This window comes from Aythya ferina (assembly GCF_964211825.1).
Source record: "Aythya ferina genome assembly, chromosome: 5".
NCBI classification, from domain to species: Eukaryota; Metazoa; Chordata; class Aves; order Anseriformes; family Anatidae; genus Aythya; species Aythya ferina.
Genome location: NC_140301.1, coordinates 37,025,197 through 37,048,499, shown reverse-complemented (window position 1 = coordinate 37,048,499; position 23,303 = coordinate 37,025,197). Strand labels below are relative to the sequence as shown.

General features: G+C 33.5%; 1 protein-coding gene across 9 annotated transcripts in view; it reads right to left on the bottom strand.

The window, feature by feature from the left end:
• The window catches only part of CEP128 (centrosomal protein 128), a 111,420-nt gene that overhangs the window by 25,956 nt on the left and 62,161 nt on the right, over nucleotides 1-23,303 (bottom strand). For all 9 annotated transcript variants that reach the window (XM_084521472.1, XM_084521475.1, XM_084521473.1 and 6 more), the window contains one exon: nucleotides 2,769-2,818. In XM_084521472.1, the coding sequence (XP_084377598.1) occupies nucleotides 2,769-2,818 (50 nt within the window). The remainder of the gene's footprint in view (nucleotides 1-2,768; nucleotides 2,819-23,303) is intronic.

Genomic DNA, 23,303 nt, shown 5'->3' with positions numbered 1-23,303 from the left:
TGAGGAATACCAGTTATTTGCTGAATCTTTGTTTGGGTAACTGTAAGCACATCACATCCAAAAAGGGAAACTTCCATTGAGGGCAAAATAAAATCTATTTAGTTAGAACCTATTAAGCCTCATTTGAATTATTTTAACAAAAGATAATGTTTGCCTCCCGTCAAAAAATGAGCAAATGAAAACTACATTAAAACACACATCCCTAGCTCTGGGGAATGCTCTTGCTACTTGATGAGAAAGAACCTCAAAGTATCTCCACAGTCACCATTTCTCCACAGCAAAACATGGATTTCTGATAGATTTCCTTTCTTGTCTGGCTTTTCTAAAACTATAGTTGGCATTCATGGCTCAAGTGTCAAGAAATAACTCCCTCAACTATGATAACCTGGCTGCTTTCAATCATCTGCCCACAGTCTAAAACACAGGCTTTCTGCCCACCTGTTTCCTGAATGTGCTTTATACATACATTCTATTTAGATGCAAAGAAAATGCATTAAAGATTGACTTAATACACACAATTCTCTGTACATATACGATGCTTATTAAAACAGGACCCCGGGAACTGTAGACAAAAAGTTTACAACAATTAACATCACCTGTTGTCTATTGAACCAAGGACTTACTGAGCAGGCCCTAACACCCAAGAAATCATATTCAAGGCCTTAGGGACAAAGAGTACTATTTTATATGCTAGTGGTCATTAATGAGAAATAATTAAGTTATAGCAATCTACTTCAATGAAAGCATTCATACATCAGCCAGCCATATATATACTTTGTTGAACTGGGGGTCAGAAGAAACAAATGCTCCATGTCACCTGGTTAAAAAGGGTGCAAGTTTTGGCTCTATGAAATGTCACAGTTAAAGAAACTCTCACCTTCCTCTTACTTCCTATGCTTTATATATTGAGATGCAACAGCATGGGGATGTTCAGTTGCAAGTACATGAGCTGTTTTTAACACCTATTTTCTAGCAAAGTTTTATATATTCAGCCACTGAAAGATTAGAATAAAACATTACAATAACAGAGCAAGAACACAGCATCCCAAACTGGGACCATTTTGAAACATACGGACCATAGTGGACAAGTATTATCTAGAAAAGTAATTGATGTTCTTGCTGAGTACTTCAACTGTGAAAGTACATGCATTTGAAGACGTAAAAAAAAAAAAAAAAAAAACCAGCTATCAAGCACTTGAATACAAATACAGCAGTCAGAGCTGTACAAGTCACACTCTTACACAGAACGGTCAGTTAGGGAACGGCATAGAGCAATCCAATCAGGAACTGGACAAACCTTCAGAAATACGCACCAGTACATACACACACACATATATATATGTGCACACAAAACACTAATTTGACACAACTTTTCTCCTGCATAATATTATTCCTCATTCAGTCACAAGGAACATCATTAGAACAATTTGTCAACTATAGTGCTTCACAGGAAAGCAGATACTGAATTTCTTCACATGAAAGGAGATCTTTTTACATTGATGTAACTAGATATGCACCTGTGTAAACTGCTTGCGCAGACAAGCTCTCAGCCTTGTTGAACTTGAGCTGCCAGAAAGCTAGGCCAAGATTTTTGTTTGAACAGGAAACAGCTGGATCGGTGTGTTGTGTAATTTTTGGGTCTTGCAACTTGTCTCTTCTTACTGGATCAAACTGTTTCTACACTAACTGTTTGATACTTCTAGCCCTCAAAATGCATTATATTTACTATATGAGCAGAGTCAACATACCTTCAAACAAACTTCTTACGGTCAAAAATCAAGGTAAACAAAATTACTTTTTGACCTAACAGCTTTAGTGTCATCAATTGCCTCATAAATGTTCTGCTTCCACTACAGTTACAGAATCCTATTCCACTGATATATTATTCTTGCTGTATCTATGCTTTTTTATATGCATGTTGGGCATTACTTGCTGTGATTTTTTGTTTAAAATTTCTTTTTTTCACTCTGTATTCTAAAGAATACAGGCACTACCATCATAACTTCCCAAACTTCACTGTTTAGACATTCCAGCTTGGTTTTGTGTTCCTAGCCATTTTCATTTCAAAGGAGCACATGTTTTCTTTGACTGTAATGCTTAAATAATATTCCAGAGCTGAGTCTAAGGTAACTCTCACATTCTAAGCACAACTGTAAAGGGCTTAACACAAGCAGATTTACTGCTAGATACCATACAATGAGGATTTACTTACATCGTATCAAGTCCTAGCATATATCAGCTGGTCCTTTCTTCCTCAGGATGGTGATGATGGTGATGACATTTAACATTTCAGAAATTTGAAGCACTTACTTCAAATCTTTTTCATTTTTTCCCCAAGATACAGAAGAACGCAACATACTCCAGAAAATCTATCACAACCAATGAAGTAGAATTTAAAGCATCTCTGCAGTTCTGAACGCAGATTTACACTGCCTCTATTCCCATACAGTGAAGCCAGCAGTAAGACATAAGACAACAACTTCAGTATATACTGTGACTTGAAAGAAGCATTCTTTTCACTAAAGGGCTAGATTTATTGACTCATTGGAGAATGCTAACTACTTTAATCTTCTCTAATGTGTAACTTAATCAATGGGCAGAAACTCAACATTGAGTCTTATTAGCTATCAAGTCTGTATTTGGCTGCATATATTTCCAAAGCTGAATTCAAGACACAAGTGAGTTCAGAAATTTGTAATGCTGTAATACAATTTAATAATTTCAGGGGTAACAAAAAGTGTAGCTAGTTAATAATACAGAAAGTATACCTGGAGAGCTCCCATTTCTTCCTCTCTTCTGAGTGTCTTCTCTAATAGCTCTGTAAAATGAAAAATGGAACAAGTAAATTCACCTTCTTGCCTTGTAGCCTCACAGGAAAAATACTGTGTCAAATAGTCTGAGGTTTTTTTTTTATTATTTTACAGCTTGCACAGCTTTCTTTTTGACATAATTAAATTAATTGATTAAATGTGTAAGTGATACAATTGTTTCCAAGCATAGACTCTTGAGGACATTAAGTCAAAAGACAACAGATTTGATTCAGTTATTATAGGACAAACTTCCTTATGCTTAAATCAATACTTAAGTGTGGTTTTAGATTTGAATGAAAGAAAGAAGCAAAGAGATTCACTCTGAAAATCGACTAAAACAGCAATACATCCTAAAAGCAATGCAATTATTTATCAACATTTACTCTAGACTGCTTAAAGTTAAAACCCAACGGAGAGCAGAAAAAAAAACATCAACCTGCTGCAGGCTAATTACTACTTTAACTATCAGAAAGTTTCTTAAGATCTTTGCATGAAACAGGCACTGCTGTAAACTAAGCCAGTGACTGAATCAAGATGTGCTGCAGTTTCCCAGCAATTAGGACAGTTATGAAATTACAAAATTGCCTGAACAAGCCTCAGAGGACTGAATTCTGACTGTTAATTCCTTCAGCACAATACAGCTAACTGAAAGTACTTGTGTACACCTAAGAAATAATGACTGAAAATTAATACACATACTTATCAATGATAAACTCAAATGATGTACAATAAATGCTGCTTTGAATATTCTACCAACAAGAATTTGCCTTCTTCAAATTTTCTCCTTTTTATCCCTTCTTCTGTTTTACTTAGCTTATCTTTACTTTTCATTCTCCTTTCTCATTATGACGTCTCCTCTTGAGCTCCCCTAACCTGTTACTTTTATTCCCATACCTCATTCTCCATTTTTGACTACACACAGGTTACCTGAGACTTGGTTTTGGACATTAGTCCTTTAAAAGGAATAAAGATAACATACACAAATTTTTAATTATTTCATTCACAAGCAGAGATATTGACTTGCTGTTCTTCCTTCCTAGTTTCTATGCATTTTTTTTCAATTCCTTTCTTTAATAAAATAACTGTTTCTTCACTTTCTTTTGGCATGTTCATATGTTTCTGTATTATCCTTTTGTATGCTTTTCAGTACAATGATTCAACTGCCATGTAAATTACTGTAGCCAAATGTGCTGCCATCACCATTAGTTACTAAGAGATTTGGGTTTGGAAAGTGGCCTCCTTGAATGTTTTCCTTGGGTATACTCCAGTATTATAATTGACTTGGTACAAATTAGTATTGTAGTACTAACTTTAATAAAAAAAAAAGTGAGGAGGGAGGACTAAATCTATGAGAAAGGGATAGGAAATGGAAGATTCTTCCCTGCATTCCATATGACCAAAAAAAAAAAGAGATTTCTATACTCAACATTGGCTTATTTTAATTATAGTGCAACACTTGACATTCCATTGTACTAACATTACTGTTCTAAGTGAAAAGGATGTTATTACAAGGTTCTTTTCAAAGAAGTTTTATAAATGTAATGCAAACTGAACTAATTTCTACTCTAAATTTGAAAGTTCTGTATCTGAAAGTAGCAATCTCCAGAATTAATTTTCTTTACTATACCACTGCCTAAATTGGCTGCCCTGCAGGAGGCTTCACAAAACTTTACCCCAGAAGAGTATGTAATTATTGAAGTGATGTTATTTAAATGGTAACATATTCATACTATACGGACTTGCCCTCTATGACCACGTATTTAAGAACCAAGTTCTGTACCAAAACTGATGATTCTGCTTAACATTTCATCTAAGAAAGCAAAGCTGAAGCAAAAGAAAAAGAAAAAAGGAGCAATACATATTATACAGCTTTACAAAAAAGTCCACTAAAAATGCAGCACATTGAATCATTCTTTTAAATATGGCTATTCATCATGACAGAATATATTTGCCTACTTGATCTAAAAAGCTCTGTTTGATAAAACATTATCAAATAATGTTTTGATAATGTTTTTTATCTGCTGTATTTAAATGTGCAAACATATTTAAAATACTCATTGCCAAAAAAATAACATTACAATGACATATAGAGAATGCATCATGTCTATAATATAACAAAGATGGTCACTGGCTCTAGTGAAGGCTCCTTCCATTCATCCAGCGAACAGTCTCTTGAGTTCCTCTAACTATACCTTTCTTCTTAAAGGAAGTTGCACTGTGCCATGAGTTTCTACATCTATCAACAATCCCATTATGACCATCTTTTAAGGTCTAACGTAACCACAGGGTTCTTGGTTTTTTTTGTAAGCAAAATATCTTCATTTTCATGGAGCACAGAACACATCAATTTATAGATTGTCTAGAAGAATCAGCAATAATGAAAAAGCATTACAAAGGCAGCATCAGGCACCAATGGTTCTTTTCAAAATATGACTCATATACATGGAAAAAGAGAAATTACTTTTACAAATAAAGGTATTAATCAACATATTTCCCTTTTTTATTTTTAGCTCACTAAGAAGCACATAATCCTATAATGAGCAATAAGCTAAAACCAGTCAAAAATCAAATATGTTTCAGTTGTTTTAGTAACACTTAAAATCAAGAGCTAATTCAGAATATTGTGTGAAAAATTAGGGATCATACTTCTGTGCAGTTTTACAAAAAGTATTAAAAATGGTTAAAAAACAAACCATCTAAGGTTTATATCACATTTAGCTTATGAACACCAGTAAGCACAGCTGAATTCCTTGATGTTATACCACGGCATTTAAGATTTATCTGATCAAAATTCCAGGAAATACACAGGTTACAATTTAAAACATTTCATCATAACTTTAAATACATGATGAAAAAAAGATATGCAGAACTAATTGTAAAATGTTAAAAAGTAGCTCAGCTCCTTTACCTCTATGCTGAGAGCAAGAAGCTGGGAAACAAGACATTGACTCTGTACAACCTGGAGCAACTTCCTCAAAATCTGAATCAAAAATCAGGGATTTATTTCAGAAAGGAGACTGAACTGCCTTCATTCATTATTAAGTAGTAGGAACTGGTTTTAAACACTGCATAACCTCACATTTTAAGAAACCAAAGACAGTGATTAACTACATTCTACTTCATATTCTCTGTGAAGACTAAAGTTTCAGAGAAAAGTTAAAAAACAGATAAACACCACAACAGATTATAATTTGGTATCCGTAAATTCCTAACTTGTCCTAGCAAAGGCGAATGCCCAAATACAGATGTGTACACAGAATTAGTTCTTACAGTCACAGGTATCTAGTTGTAGAGTCCAAGAACTCTAAAACATATAAAACATATACAAAAAAAAAAAAAAAAGCAGAAAACAAAAAAACACTAAAGTTGACATTTGCACTTCAATTCAGTACCCCATACATAGTTAAGATACCGTAAACTATGCAAGTTTGCAAGTTATCTGCATGCTGAAAGCACATTAGACACAGGACTCTCACCCCTCTTAAATAGCTACAGATTACATAGGAAACTGTACGTCAAATCATACAACACTAAATATCTGTTTGTGGGCCACTGGGGTTGGCAGAATAGCTGCCTAAGCTCTGCTGACTATGACTAGATCTCGACTGACTGTAACAGGAATTCAGCCAACTAGTTTAACGTAGCCACCAACATATAGATGCCAATTTCAAAATGAGTCCCACCACTAACTTCCCTTAGTCAAATTTATCTCTAATTCAATACCAATAGGAATTATTATATTGGGAATATACTAATACTCTTGTTTGGTTTTCTGTTCTTCCACCTGTAAAATGGAAAGAATGTAGTTAGCTACCTTACACCTAGTAACGAAACTACGATTATATTTGCAAGTTATTTATTTTTCAAAGAAAACATTAAGTATTATTAGCTAACTGCAGATTTAAAAGAACATAACTGCATATTTAAATTGGGGTCAGTCAATGAGGAAGGCTGCTATGCAGGCGCTGCATAACCATGGCACTCAAAGGAAGTGCAATCTCAATACTTCTACTATGTGGTGTTAAAACAAGAAATCCAGGCTATTACCAGAGAATAACAGCAGTTTGGAGAAAAGCATCAACATATTTATCTCACCATGCTAACACCCATTCTTTTCCAAGACACAAGTCAGGAATTTCAGTTATATATTAGTAAAATTATTTTTGATTTCCCCAGGTTTGCAGTCTTGGAAATTTGTTTTTTTATGTTGTATGCTGATGATTTTATCCTTAAATTTACTTTGATCGAAAATTGTTGTAGATTTATTTCAAGTCTTCCATATCATTCTGACTTCAAATATACATGCTATGGCCTTCAATCATCATATGGATATATTGCCCAGAAAGCCGCTGAACAGATACTGCAGCATTTTTGTAGATACACAAGACAGCCAAGCAGGTTTCCATAAAGTGTGAGGGAATTTTCAAGCAGCTGAACAAACCAGTTTCTCCCAGCTATAAATTACTTATCTCGCATATGCCTGCAGAGCAAAGTTGAATCATATATTATGCTACTAACGAGTTAAGGCCCTATTTTGGGGGGATGAATTAAGCTGTTTCTAAATGAATCATTTTAAGCTAAACGTTTCACAATGCATATGCTCATGGTTATCCCAACCAGAAGAACTGCTGTTTTGCACTGTACCTATGTTGGTATGGTTTTGGTGAATGGCTTCACAGTATCCTGACACAGGTCCAGAAACACTGGATACTAGAAGATGATTCAGTGAGTCTGGACCTTTGTACAGTTATGCTGGACACTACAAATAACCCAAGCATTATATACAACTGAGACAAAAAACAGTATTGGGACGTGCTTTGAACACCTAATTGAAATTGTGCTTGCCATGCATTCAAATCATTAAGAGAATTTCTATATATTTTATCTTAGAAGAGCTCTAGAGAAATAGGTATTTCTTAGAAACTTAATTTCTTAATTTTTACTAGTGTAGAAAAAGACTGATAAATTATGAATAGAAGCACATTTATAATAACCCCAATCAAGATATTTTTCAAAATGTGAAATTATAATTTGGACATAAAATACTGAATATTTCTATCCTGCTACTTTCATCCTTACCATATGCATAGGTTTAGAACACAATATGCAGAAAAGTAAACATGAACTTAAAAGGAAAACTGAATGAAAATCACTTAAACTCTTACTAGATTGTCTGTATCCCCTGACTACAGGCTGTGCAGTCTTCAGATCATAAATTACTTTAGCATGCCTGCAGCACATATTAAAGTAATAATAAATTTAAAAATATATTCCTGACACTGTAAATGAATTTACAACAACTTTTCCAACCGCACGCTGTTCATGAACATAAAGATTTTTTGCTATACTAATCCCCTTTTATTAATGCACGTTCTTTTAAGCATTAAAATTTATAAAAACATTGAAGTGATGAACAAAAAACAGTGAAATATTTTTCAACTCGTGAAAGAAAATAAAGCAGGGAGAAACCTCAAAAAAGTATTTTCAAGTTATTTCCTCTGGAATTACATTCAGTTGGTTAATGTTTGTCATGGCCAAACTCAATGGTCACTGTGGTTTTTTTTGTTTGTTTTTTTATTTGTAGCTCTGCTAAACTTAAAAATTCTCAAACGATTTTTAATACTCATTACAGCTTACTTGTTTATTAGCAATTTTTTATATTAGTATTGAGCACCTTACACAATCTTTAAAGATTGTAATTTGGTTACTACCACTGCAATCACTGCAGTGCTCATCACCAACAAGAGTAAATCAGCTGTTTATCTGAATCTAAATCAATAGCTTCCTTACCTCCAACCTCAAAAGAGTACCATTTTTAAAAAAGTGATTTGTTTTTGCTGAATTCTTTGCCTCAACAAGCTCTTAAACTCTAGCAATATATTAGCTGCTGTAGTCTTTAGTAAGTAACATAGTATCTGGAAAGGTATTTAGTTTACACAATCTTTTTTGTTGTTGTTTTAAACAAATTCAGTTTTGTGAAACCTTTTTGGTATACACTATTATTTTCACTATGAAATGTGAAAACAGGTTCTTAAATCTACAGTGGTGTGTTTGTTCACATGAACTCATGATCATAACACAGAAAAAGAAAAAAAAGGCATCTGAAGCTGAGACAGAAGTTTAGTGTTCAGATTCCCCACAAAAGAGACTTATTGCTATGCAGAAAATTGTATGCGCTGTGCTTTCTTTCCACTCCCTGAGGCTTAGAAAAATATTTCCCTATCTTCACAGAGCTGATGTGAGACTTTCAATACACTGAAATCCATGCAAAAGATATCATTATCACTGTAAAAGGTGATAACAGAGCAATCATTTTGTCTTAGCAATTGCCTAACTTATCAGCTGAGGAAGATGTTAAACTACATTGACTGCAGTTATTTTGGACCATGTTCATTCTAAAATGAGAGCTAGTGCAGAAGGCGCAAGAGGGAGTATTGTGAACAGGAATACACATATATATGTATATGTGTTCATCTTAAAGAACAGCTATAGGTAAGCAAATTTTGCATGACTTTTCTGTAGCAACAGACAAGCTGCAGAGGATTCCAAGCAGCCCCTGAGGGACCTTAGTATCTTTAGTTAAATAATGACTGAAGAAAAACTTAAAGAAAGCATCACTTCCTAGATACTTCACTATGCTTTAGTAAGAAACTCTTGAAATGTGTTGACATTTTTCCACTGACGTGGTAAAATCAGAGGGCTAACCCAGAAGTGAAAAATAAAAAGGTTGCCTTATTCTCAAAGACCATTATGAAACTGTGATCAAAGCTTAGAATAATAGCGGTCTCCATGCATCAGTGGTCTCCAAAGTGGGGTACACACACGTCAGCTGGGTGTACCATTGACAAATACAAAATATTTTAAGTGTTTACTTCAACTTTATCTCATCTCTTTTTAATTTTTGTTTTGTGTATGTTTTATAACATATTTATTAGTACAGCAATACCTATATATAATGAGATACATGAGAGTGCATTACAGACTTTCCTGTTTCATCTGCTGTAGAATGATACCACCAGAGCTTTTTCTTATCTGAAGCCTTCATAAAATCATAGGCCTACTGACACAGAAAACAACAATGGGCTAATATTATCTTTAGACATCTATTTAATGACTTACGGCATTTTAGTCATATATATATATATATATATATATATTTCCCAATAAAATGTTTTTTTAGCAGAAAAAATAAATTGTCTAAAAAAAATAATTAGAGATGTTAAGGACAGCAGAATGAAACAAAACCTGAAGAAATACACAAAAAAAATGATTCAGTAAAGCAAAAGTTTATCACAAATGCATCACTTCTGCCATGATAATTAAAAGAGGACACAATATACACTGTTGTCAAAATTAACTTTGTATCAAAGCTGTTTAACTAGTATCTTGGTTGGCTGTTTTGAGAACAGTTTAGAGTTCCAGGATGTCGTTTCCCAATTACAAATTAAAATCTACTTATGAAAAATACATCCATAAATCTGCAGTAAACAGGTTACTGAAGATTAAAACACAACTCATACAATCATTGGTTGAACCTATCTTCAAATCAATGATATAAAACATATAAAACATGCAGTAATAATTGTGAACTACTCCCATCACGGGACATTCTTCATGGCTTGTACAAATTTAGATCCAAATTTAGATCCATCAACAATTGTTGTAGTAACCTAATAAGGATGCCAGTGAATAAAGTAATCAGAAATCTACAGTGTCAGTGTCACGTTATTTTCCATTTAACACACTCAAGGTGGTAGAATTGAACATAGCAGGGAAAATCAATACTGCTAGTGCTTGTGCCCTTCTCTAATGTGAGCATTAGCTTAGAGCATTGTCCTGTAACCTCACTTCAACACTTTTTATCAACAAAAAATCCAAATCTGAAACATTATGGTAAAATTCTGGACTATGTTTTTTACTCACAAGTAAAAAGGCAGGTTTGTTTGTTTGTTTTAAGTGTAAGATGAACTTTCTTCATGGGAAACAAAATTCTTAGCACCATTAACTGCAGTAATTAACATACTATTTAAATTTCAGTACCAGGGAATACAGGTGGTACTTCATCTTGCTTATTGTCAAAGATACATAATCCATAAGAGAACACACATTAACACATATACATACATACATTTGAAAAGAAACATGATTTGGAATAAGCTGCAATGCTTTTCTTCTCACTATCTACTGAAAAACATCAAAATATAAAAGTAGAGACTACAACTCTTCCTTTTATTATCCTTAGGGTGACATGTATTGATCACAGTCACAGAAGTTCCTTTTCACTTAAAACTATGCAGATCTTCTCATGAAGAAAAAGCAAGATTAAGAACACTAAAAAGAAAGATAATTGAGGGAGACAAAGAAGGTCATTGAAGTCAACTGAATTTAGACTTATTTTGACATTCGAGAAACTTAAGGACAACATAAGTCACCTTGAAAATGTCAAAGTGGGGAAAAATCTGCTTCATTTACTTTTTGCAACCATCTACCAGAAGATTGTGAAGGTTAGGTGAAGATGCTGTAAATCAAGTTAGTAAATAGTTGTTAGAGACCATACTGATATTATCAACTCTACAAAAGGCTAATAAATAGCTGTTTTTTCCTCTACAGCTTTACAGAATCTGACAGTATGTGAGAAGTAGAATTTCCACTAAACGATGAAATGAAAAAGATCAGTCAAGATAACCACCAGAACTTCAAGAAAACTCCCTATCTTTATATTTCATTTTGGTATCTTGAACAGCATCAACCAAAATGATTTCAAGCTTCTTCTTGAGCAGGTATAGATGCTCACTTTAAAACAGATTTTATCAAAAGTTGTATACAATTCTATCATCTGTCCTGGGGTAAATATGATCTTCCATATACCACAGACGGTTCCAGTGCAAGGGATGTAAATAAACATATGTCAGCCTTTCCATACTGCATACTCTTGTTGATTTGTGAGTAATTCAATTTTAAGTAGATGCAGATACCACTTCCTTGCTGAATTACTGCCATTATTTTGTGAATTTTATTTTGTGAATATTATCAGTGCTTCTAAAGCCTCAATGCCAGTGTTTCATTGATGACTTGACTTGATTCTACCATTTAGAACAGAAGCTAGTGAAATCCCAGCTGACGTGCTGGTACTTAATGCACCAGTTCCAGAAGATGTGGTCAGGTCACATCATACACTGCATTTGCATGTATGCAGGTATGGAGGTCTTCTTGCTCCCTGCTTCTGCACATGTACTGCTCTGGCTTGCTTTGTCCTGGCTCTAATGGTCACTGAACCTTCAACAGGGACAACTGAGTTTATTACAATGGGAATAGTCTGTAATGGCAAAAAACACAAATAGCCCTACGTGGTTAAGGATAAGGAAAAAAAATGGTTACAGAGGAGTCCAATGATGAGAAGACAAAAAAAAAAAAAAAAAAAAAAAAAAAAATGGAAGGAGTAAATACCACCAATGGGAGTGATAAGGAACCAAGAATTTAGCCTTTTGTCTGCAATAAGAAATTAAATAACTCAGCTAAATGTGAAACTATAGTCTGACCCACTAACTCCTGATCTAGTGGAGGGTATCTCTGCCCATGGCAGTGGGGTTAGAACTACATTAGAACTACACAACCTTTAAGGTCCCTTCCAAGCCAAACCATTCTATGATTCTAACTCATCATTATTTTGGATTTGAGTATGTGAGCTGTAATCAAACTTCTGGATACAGTGCAGAGCTATCCAGGCTAACTGATCAAGGGCTTCCCTATTCCCCCCACTCCCTTCCCATCCCCCACTTTTGATTAGAAAACATTGAATATACTGGGGGGCGGGGGAGGGGAATCATTACATAAAACAAAATACAATAAGAAATGTTCTCAAATTCAGGTCTCCAGAACAGTTGATATTTTAAACAGAAAATATAGATGAACATCCTGTTTTGTTATTGCATACAATATAGAATTGAATTTTTACAATTCTCTCGTAAATGGAGAAACATTTCCTTTCTGCTGATGAACAAAACCTCCCAGAAGTGCAGAGAAAGAAATTGAAACTTAATTTGTTTTCATTCACCAAGTGCAAGTGTGAAAAGATAATTTGTCATTTCTTGTTTTAGAAAATTATGTTGATATGTTTATGGGCATAGCAGCTACATAAAAATTATGGTATGGCATATATAAATGACAAAACAGGAAATTGAATGCCACTTTCTTGACAGAGATCTCTGACTTAATATCCTATGTTTTTCTTTTTCTCATGTTTATTATCCCAAACATATTTATGCATATCAGCAAATTTCCTTTTGGCTACATCTGAAAGACAGCTGTGTATCTTAATACCCAAAAGTACGGAGAACTGATCTTGGACCTAACAACTAAGGACAAGCCAAAGATTAAGGATAACAAATTTTCTGAAGCAGCTTGTACAACTCATTCAAACTGTAGTAACTGGGAAAACTGAGGAAGGCTATCAGCTGCAACATGGAAAGCTTTTCTAGCAAAGGACATTTGTTACCTGAGCTGAACAATTGTTTGGAGCTTAGAAGTGTATTTTTAAGTAGTCCATTTGAAGATCAGAGCAAAACAAGCCCTGCAACATTTTCAGCAAAGAACAGCAGGAAAGATAGGAGGCTGAAAGGTGCTAGTCTTAACTTTGTTTCCCTACCTGTCTCAGGAAAAAAAAAGTATCTTTCAGCTGCTTGGGCATGTTAATAAACAGTCAAAAGTAAAGCATGCAAAAACAGCTTTGTGGGATTCAGTCCTTGATAAATACTAAAAGAAAGCTTTTAATTCTACCTGGTTGCCCTATGCATCACTAAGACCCAAAGATCTTCTAAGAAAACACTTCAAACAAACATATGCACACAGAGGCCACTGTCTCTCATCACAATACAGACAACTTCCAAAAATTCACATTAGTTCCTACTAATTAGATAGCTATTAGCAACCACAGTTAATACAACAAGCAGTTATGTCAACTATCTGTCAACTTGTGCTTTAGAAAAAGAAACTGTAATTGTTTATCCCATTCTCCCACCACTGCATAATTTCTACAGGTAGACAGATATTCAATTAACATTTAGCAAAGAAGTGGTAAACAGTTCATCGCAATCCCACAAAAAAAAAAAAAAAGCCAATATAAATGGGAGAACGCACTGTATAACCCACACACCTAATTCCTGTACCTATTTACAACATAGTTACATTATGTCTGTTAAATCCCACCAAAATGCTGGAATTAACTAAATTTTGCAAAGCTGATAAAACGTTTGATATTCATTTATGACAAAGGCCTCTTAAAACACACTTCATAAAGTATATTGACAAACATAAACCTAGAAAGTGACTTTAATAGCAGGGGCATCATCCCCTAGATTAGGAATGAATTCTCAACAGTATCAGGAAAGGAGGGAAACAGAGAGAGACACCAAGCAAATATCAAGTGTTCTCCACTGGGTATCTCCTTAAAGTGTGAAACTTACTACACATACATTAAAATATGCATTTACCTGCTCTTGCCAACTGAGAACCATCTATAGGAAGGTAGTCTCTGAAAATGTGTACTCAGTATTGAAAAGTCATACTATTTTCATACCCCTTAGCAATCATAATAAACTGCTAAATTTGTCTTTCCTCATGTTTTTTATGTTGTATAAGATAAAATACAGTAACAAAACATTAAAGATCCTGAACCTAAAAGTAAAGGTTTACAATAATGTTTTACACTGTAATTCTATTATTTCAACAACTCGACAATATGCATAAGTTAAAATGATATGCTTACTACCAGAACTTGAGTGAATATCAAAGTTTTACTGGGTAGTTTATAAAGTGAGCAATGAAGGTCACTTCATTAGTGTACACTTTTCAGAAAACTAGTAAAATTTTCATTAGCTAGAACAGATTAGCTAACTCCAAATCAAAAGGATCCGAACACACAGGGTAAGAAGCATGCATATAAAGGGCAAAGCTAATGACAGTTCAGTAAGCTGTTATATGTCCATAGCTTTTACAGAAATATTTACTTGTCTCCAATACCTTTTGTATTTATTTGTGAAGTCTTTAGTAATGCATTAAGAAATGATCCAGCTCTCAAAAAAAGAGCATTTAAAAATCACATTGCTGTGGGTATTGAACACCATATAGAATTCTGCTAATAGCTGCCCAAAGGGTATCTGTAATTTTGACATCCTCATTTAAAAGGGAGAGCACATTGCAGTCAATAGCTGTGTGATCCAACTGCAGATCAACATTCTCTTCCCAGAACAGCTCTACCAGGGAGTTTATTTCAGACTTGTAATTCAAACTTCTATGAGTTATGAAACTTGAGAAAAAATATGGTTTTAAACTTTTTCAGAAAACAAGAAAACAAACAAAACAAAGTTGGCTTTGCTTTTCAAAAACTGTATTGTGCCTCTTACCCAAGAGACTGTATCCTTTTCTGTGGATTCCTAGCATAATTTCATGTTGATGTGACATTACATTTTTGCTGCCAGCATACTTATTTCAAAATCTCTTTCATGCAACATAAGAAACAGTTATTTTTTTCTGTATGACACAACAAACAATGAAAATAAGATACAAATTATCATAGACAACGTTTAGTTTCAAAATAATCTTGAAATTTAATCATGCTATATTTATCTGACTATATGAAGTTTTCTGACAGCCTCTTTTCCAGCCCTATTCTTTACTCACAGCATAATTTCACAGTGCAGCACATAACTGGGCTTCTCCTAAACACATTTGACCCTCAAAGTTCATTTCTCCTCATTTCTTCCAAAGAACTAACTTTATCAATTACTGAGATTTTTTCCCACTGAATAATGACTGTTTTTTATTAATGTCTGTCTTATAGCTGCCTTTACATGTATTTTAGCAAACTTAGGCTGAAGGACAACGGCATCAGAACTTTTTCTGGAACAAAATCAGCTTCTGTCAGGTCTTCTTTGCTATGCTGAGAAAGTGCAAAGATGATTTTAAAGCCATTTACTTAACTGAAGAAAACAAACATTTTCTTTTACAGGCCTCAGATCAAGAGCAAGGCTCATGAGAAAGAATAATGTGAGATATGCAACTTGAAGCCCATCCACACACGCAGTACATCACAAGAGTACAGAACATATGCAACCAAGTTTAATGTATGAAAAACCTGATACAGCTTTGTCCCGACTCAGCGACTTAGAATTGCACATTGTCATATCAGTGATTCAGATGAAGTAAGAAGCTACACAACTTTTGATGACCACACATTTCTTATGCAGCTCAGTAAATGTGCCCCAGTTACAGCTAGTAACAGTGTCTGTAAACTGACTATAATTGGTGGCCTTTCTTCTAAACCCAGGTGCAACAAGAGTGGTTCCTGGATCTGTCCAGTACCATAATGGTACAACTCATGTAAATTAGATTAATAGAAGCCAGCAAATCAAAGTGCACTATTTGATTCATAAATTAATCAATAAAAAGAAACCAAAAGGAGTAAGTTTCAAAAACTAGACAAGTAGCAGAAAATAAAATGTGCATCGAATTATACCTTACTTCCACAGAGTACATTTTGAAGAAATATGAAGCTACAAATTTGTGAAGTAAAAATATTTGTGAAGTAAATTTGTGAAGTAAAAAAATATGTCAGGTCAGCATACGAAAAATTCATAAGCATATTACTGAATGACCTGTACAGACATGCTAATGATTCTCAAACACAGTGAGGATGAAAAACTTTCATCATTATACAATAATAATAGTGGTTTTATTGTAAATGATTCTATAGAAATCATAATTTCCTTCCATACAACAAGCATAATATGTTGATTACAGCAAGACTACATATGAATTATTTTTATTTAATCAAGATATTTTAGAAAGTAGAATCCAAAATGTTTTAAGATCGCATCAGAATAAGCATTCATGTTGCACTGTAAACATACTAAATTAAAAAACATGGTCATTCTTCTCACAATGAAAACATCTATTATGTCAGAAGTCAGTCTGAAGATGTTATGCTATACACACACTAGAGGATAGAAAGGATAGAAAAATTTGGAATTTCTAGAAGGATAGCAAAATTCGGTATCTACAAAACTATTTCAAATTTGAAAGTTAGAAATAGTCCAAGCTTAAAGGTCAGATCTTAATTCTATGCTGTTGTTTATTTTCTAGCAGCACATTTCACTGTAATACATACAACATCCACAGTACCTCATTAAACCAGTTCTGTGTGCATAAATCTCATTGTGCAACAATGAAGAATTGAAAAATACAGTATCTCCACCTTTTAAGTAGAGAAACACACAGAATATTTATATTCCACTCCTACTTAAGAATCTGCTTTAATAATAAAACATAACCCAGCATAATCTCTTCAGTGTTCTTGAAACGCATCAGCTCAACAGCCTTGGAAAAGGAAGTCCCTTCTTTGTCCAAAACAAAGACGATGTGAAGCTATGCAATGCAAACTTCCTCCAAGTTCCATCTCACATCTCATGCCTTGACAGAAGAAAAATAAGTTCACAATCTAAAGAATCTAAGTCCTTTGTCAATTTAAACAGGCTCCTTGTAAAAGTAGCAATTAGTAATATTCCTTTAGAACTGAGTAGGGAAACCATGGATCACCAAACATCTAAGATCACGACAGAACCCACTTCCTTCCTTAGCCTGATTTGTACAAGAATTAAATGACTGGAAAGACAATAAGACTTTGGTCAAAGACTACCCTCTGACAGCTGGAATTGCTAATCCCACTACATTTCTCCTAGATATGCATTTGCTAATGTATCCTTAGATGTGTTCAAGGAAACATTGAAAGACAGACCTACATGAAGCTACTCAGTTTCACAGTTCTTCATGCAATTAAATGCTTGTGTTGACTGACAGAATCAGACTGATACAGCAATTCAGTAATGGAGTACACTTTTTCTGAAATAAATTACCTACTTTATTTTTTCTCATGTAAACTAAGCATTAAATTTACTTTATTGCTTTAAAAGCAAAAAAAAAAAAAAAAAAAAAGTACAGTTAGAATTTTTCCTTTAAAATTCTTTGAACCTTGGAATTAGTCTTTCAGACTATTTTCAATTCTAAACAATCTCAGAACAGAAGAAATTTATAAGGAATGAGATTCTAAAGGGGGCAAAAATCCAGACACAAGAAAACTAATTAAACTGATGTCACTTTTCAGCATGAATTAAATCCTTATGAATGCTTCAAAAGATAAGGAAAGTCAATCTAAGAAAACAAGACAGACATGAAAGAAATATATAAATGTATTACGTATGATATATTTATTTAAAACTATACTTTTCAATTGAATTTTATTCAAAATAAGCAGCATGATCTTTGGATCTTAGGTTTTCACCTTTATTTGATACTACTTCAGACATCCAACATAAAAAGGACGTGTACCTGTCGGAGCAAGTCCATAGGAGGGCCATGAAGATGATCCAAGGGCTGGAGCACCTCTCCTTTGAAGAGAGGCTAAGAGAGTTTGAGTTACCTTATAGTAGCTTTCCAATACCTAATGGGGCCTACAGGAAAGCTGGGGAAAGACAGTTTCAGGGAGCTTCAGCTATCAAGGAGTGTAGTGACAGGACAAGGGTTAACAGTTCTAAACTAAAAGAGTTTAGATTAGATACTAGGAAGAAATTCTTCCTGGAACAGGTTTCCCAGAGAAGTTGTGGATGCCCCATTCCTGGATGTGTTCAAGGACAGTTTTGATGGGGCTTTGAGCAACCTGGTCTAGTGGAAGTTTATTGGAGAGGTGTATAATCTCCATGGCAGAGGAATTGGAACTAAGTGTTCTTTAACGTCACCCAAGCCATTCTACAATTCCCTGATCTCACCACTAGGCCTTTGTTAAAAACTGTAAAGCATACTTTTATTGACAGCATCTTTAGAGTGCAGTATTTTGAGGGAGAGTGCTTCCACTCAAGGCCTCTAGAAAACACTGCTGCTTGAGCCAAAAGCCACCATAGTGCCTTCTCAAGAAGTGAACCACAATTCAGCTGTTTTTTTTGTTTGTTTGTTTTTTCAAACTAGACAGTCGATTGTGCATGATACTGCCTCCTTGACATTGTCCTATGTCAAAATGGAGATAAAAGAAACATTCTGAACTCAACTTCCTTGAAAGTCACAGCATTTTTTAACCAGAAAGCCAAATGGGAGCCAAAATACGATGAAGAAAGTGTTTGAAGGGCATAATAATAATAACTGAACAGCAAGTGCTACTGCTCTTGATAGCATACATTACTACTGAGGGACAAAAGGTTGTGAAGAAGATAAAGTTTCTATTACACATTTTAAAACAGTTACATCTTCAGTTTCTGATTCTGAAATTATTATTTTTTTTAATGGTCATTTTATAATCTTTGCATTCTACACAAGATTGTGTTAATTTTCCTTTTAGCTCTTCTCTAATTAAAAATATGCTCCACGAATTCTAATTGCATTACAGTAAAATAAAAGGCTTTCATTAGGGTCTTTTATTTGATATAGATTCCTGCAAGATGGCATACTCTCTGGTCATTTTACTTTGTAAATGCAGGCATTTCTCCTAATGTACACCATTTAACCATTCTTTTCAGAAAATGCTATTCTTAGAGCTTCAGAACAATCAGCAAAGTAGCATTTTATGGACAAAAAGTTTGATTAACATCAGAGAAGCATTATATTTAGGCTGCTGAATTATGTGCAACATATGTTGATGAAGTATGTATGTATGAATGAAGTGCATACATCTTTCAAAGAGTGCATTTTCTTGGGTTTATACTTCATTTATCTTTCTGTATCTGAATTTACTAGCCATACTTAAAACAAACAACACAATCAATAATTTTGAAATAATGATTAACATGATTAATAATTTTTCATTTTAAATGTTTTCTGTTGAACGGAGATTAAGATACTGGTAGTATATAACATTGCCCAAAGCTGCTGGTGAAATATTGGAAAATGAGGACTGTAATATAAAAATTTTTATTTAAATAAAATTCTCTTAAGTAGAAAGATGGTCTAGAATTAAGAAATTAGACTGAGAAATAGGATACACAGCTTTATCCTCAGTTCTCCTTTCCTTTTCTTATATAACCAGGAGCAAGCACATTATCTTTATGACTGAGATGTTGTGCCAATCCAGCAAGAAAACAGTATCTTACAGCAACAATGTGTTAAATAACAGCGTTTAATAATCAGAATCACAGAATCACAGAATTTCTAAGTTGGAAGAGACTTCAAGATCATCGAGTCCAACCTCTGACCCACAAGTCCTCCACTAAACCATATCAATTATCTAAACCATATCATTAAGCTAAATCAGTAAACAGACTCTGTTATAATATAGGCAAAAGTATGCAAACCATGTACAAGACTAGGTTATCACCTAATATTAATGCTGATAACACACACAGACAAGAAAAATACTGTGACTCTTTGTCCCCCAGTGAAAAACAGTTTAAATATAAGTGCCCATTACTACAAGTGGAGTTTAAATGAATAATTGAGACACACTATTTCAAAATAAACACTTTATAGATTTTTGTTCAAATCATTGATAGTATATGAACTATACAGTTCATTTGGTTCCCTTACTTGGCTCAAAAACCAAAATCCTTAAAATTGCTTTTAATTCAAGTTGTAAATGCTTTACAGATTTTGTAAAGTACAGTTCCCACTTTGTAAAAACTAAAACCAAGGAGACTTAGTCAAAACAGTAAAGGAAAAAAAGCTGAATTTCAGATACAGCTCACTGTTACCTTGAAGTTACTAATCAGAGTTCATTAAATTGATTAGAATACAGCACTTTATCATATTTAAACCATTAGATGGAAAACAATGCAAACCACTTAATTAAACACTTAGTTGTATTATATTAAAAAGAAAAAAACACAGCAGCTTGTTTTCCCTTTTACAAGGATTCCCTTTTAATGTCTATTCTGTAATCAAAACTATTTTGTTGTTTACAGTCAACATTAAGAGAAGGCTTTACTGGTGACTAAAGCTCTTCTCAAAGAAATTTCTTAATACTGAAATAGAACTGAAACTTCAGTTCTCTGAACACAATGTCATTAATACTAACTTTATTTCCTAAAGAGTTTTAAATAGCATGTCATCTGAAAACAAAAGCTGTTGAACATATCAATGAACTACACTGAACTACAGGAGTTTTCTTACATTAAAAATCTTAGATGCTCAGCAAGTTTCTTTTCATTTCTGCTCAAATCTGCAACATGATTCACCTGTCTTTTAGATGAAAATGACATGACTATGGCAATAGGTGGGAGGACCACAGAACCCTTGGTTCAGATTCATTTCCTGTAATACAGTGTATTATTTAATTAAAACAAGCATCTTATCATATATCAGTTTTCTGGGAATGTTATTTCTACCTAATGAAGACTGAGTGACATATAGCATATTTCAATTATGTAACTTTCAGGAAATTATTCAAGCAAGTTTGAAAGCACCTGTATTTCTTTTTCAATAGTTACTTGTAAATCAGTGATACTTGTTATATTATTTCTTCAGTACTGAAGAGTATGACCTGAAAACCTGATAAAGCCTTCCAGAATAACACAATTTCGAATCAAGCTGTACAGCTGCTTACAAGATTCTCTTTTTCATGTAATGTTAAAGCAGCATTACTGTATCCCTGTGATGATACACACTCTTATGCCATCAATTCTACAGCTGGAGGGGTAAAAAACAATATAAAAAACAATATAGTAGTTCTTAGAACACCAACTCTTTAGCCTAGCTTAAAGAAAGAATAATTCACAACAGGAAAAAGAGAAGATTAAATAATATATTCTACCTATTTAATATGCATTAAATCCACATTCCAGGTTACTTTTGTTAATTTTGATTTAGGTTCCAATATGTATAAGTAAAATTAAGAGGTAAAACTAATGATTTTAGCATCTTTATGTCCATTACAAACTCAGCAATTTAATATTTAAAGGACACATCATGCTTCTTAAACTATAAATCTGTACATGAGTTTCAAACAAGCATTTAAAGTATGTGATTGAGAAATAAAAAAATCAAAAGAAGTCTTAAAACATCTCAGTTACAGTTTGATCCCATGTCTTACCTTCACTTTTTCACAATGGCAGCCATATTTTTATGATTGCATAAAAACATAATGGCAAATAAAAACAGTTGCATAAAATATTAAATTGTTACAGCAGTGGATATCCAGACAGTTATTTGCAGATTTTCAATATAAAGAAACACAGAATAAGATTTCCAAATGATTTAGGTTTACTTCCATTCCTCTAAGACTCTGAATGCAGGTTCATTTTGGCAAAGTTTAAAATAACTTAGAAGTCCTCCCTCCTCCTTCCCCCATCACATTAAAAAAACCAAACATTATTTAAAGGGCAAGAACACTATTAAGAAAAAATTAATTATTTGAATAGCAATTATATTTCAAGTTAATGCATTTTCAAGCTCACCATAAAAAATATGGAGAGTTTCTCTGGAATCCTTCTGATTCTTTCCTTTATGAATGCTTAAAAAGACTTTTCTTTACTTGATGGTACCATTCACTAGTCAATAAGGAATGACATTAAAACACTGTGATGTTTCTTGTTGCCACAGAAAAAAATGTGTAGTCATACAAGGACAATATGAGATAACAAGGAAAAAAATAAAACAAATGGGAAAGAAACAAGATTGAAAACAAGGTTAAAAAGGTAAATAAACAGTATATGCACTTCACTATTAAAAAATAATAGTTCATAAGAAGTATTTTGCAGTATTTCTATTTTCACTGATACTCTACTATTTTCTACTTTTATTTTTCTCATCTGAAGCAACAGAGATTGCTCATTGTCAATGTATTTGCACTGAACTGACTGCATGCATACGGTCTCTATTTTGAACTGCTTATACTTTCTGCTTTAGTGTTCCTGGTTTAAACAAAAATTGGACTTACTGGCTTCTAAAAGGCAATAATAATAATTTGTAGGACAAAATTTCATCCGAGCAAAGTTTTATCTAAATTTGGAACCTGCTTTAAGATAACAGCATCTATGAATCTCCATCTTCCACAGCGGTTAAATCAGAAATCATCCTGACTGGACATAAATAAATAAATAAATAAATGCAATCCCAAAACATTAAAATGGATGCTTTGCTTCAAAGACCATTTAAATTATTCAAAGTCTCTGTAAATATACCTGATCTTCACAGTTGATGAAACTATAGGGTAACTGTATGATTAACACAGGTGACAGTGCCACTTACAAGCAGCCAAAAATGTAAGAGTCTCTTCTGAAATTCTATTTTCTATGCTCCAATCTAAGACAACGCATAGAAAAAAATAATAATTCTGATTCTGGAGTATAGTGAATGTAATTAGAATGAAAACAGAATGAATGATAAACATAATGCATAAAGCATAACACCTGAATTGCCTGGTATAGTTTTATGCATGTGACAAAACCATGCAACATAAATCTATCCAAATTCAGGACTATAATCATTATACTTCTAAGGCCTAACTTAATAAGCATAATT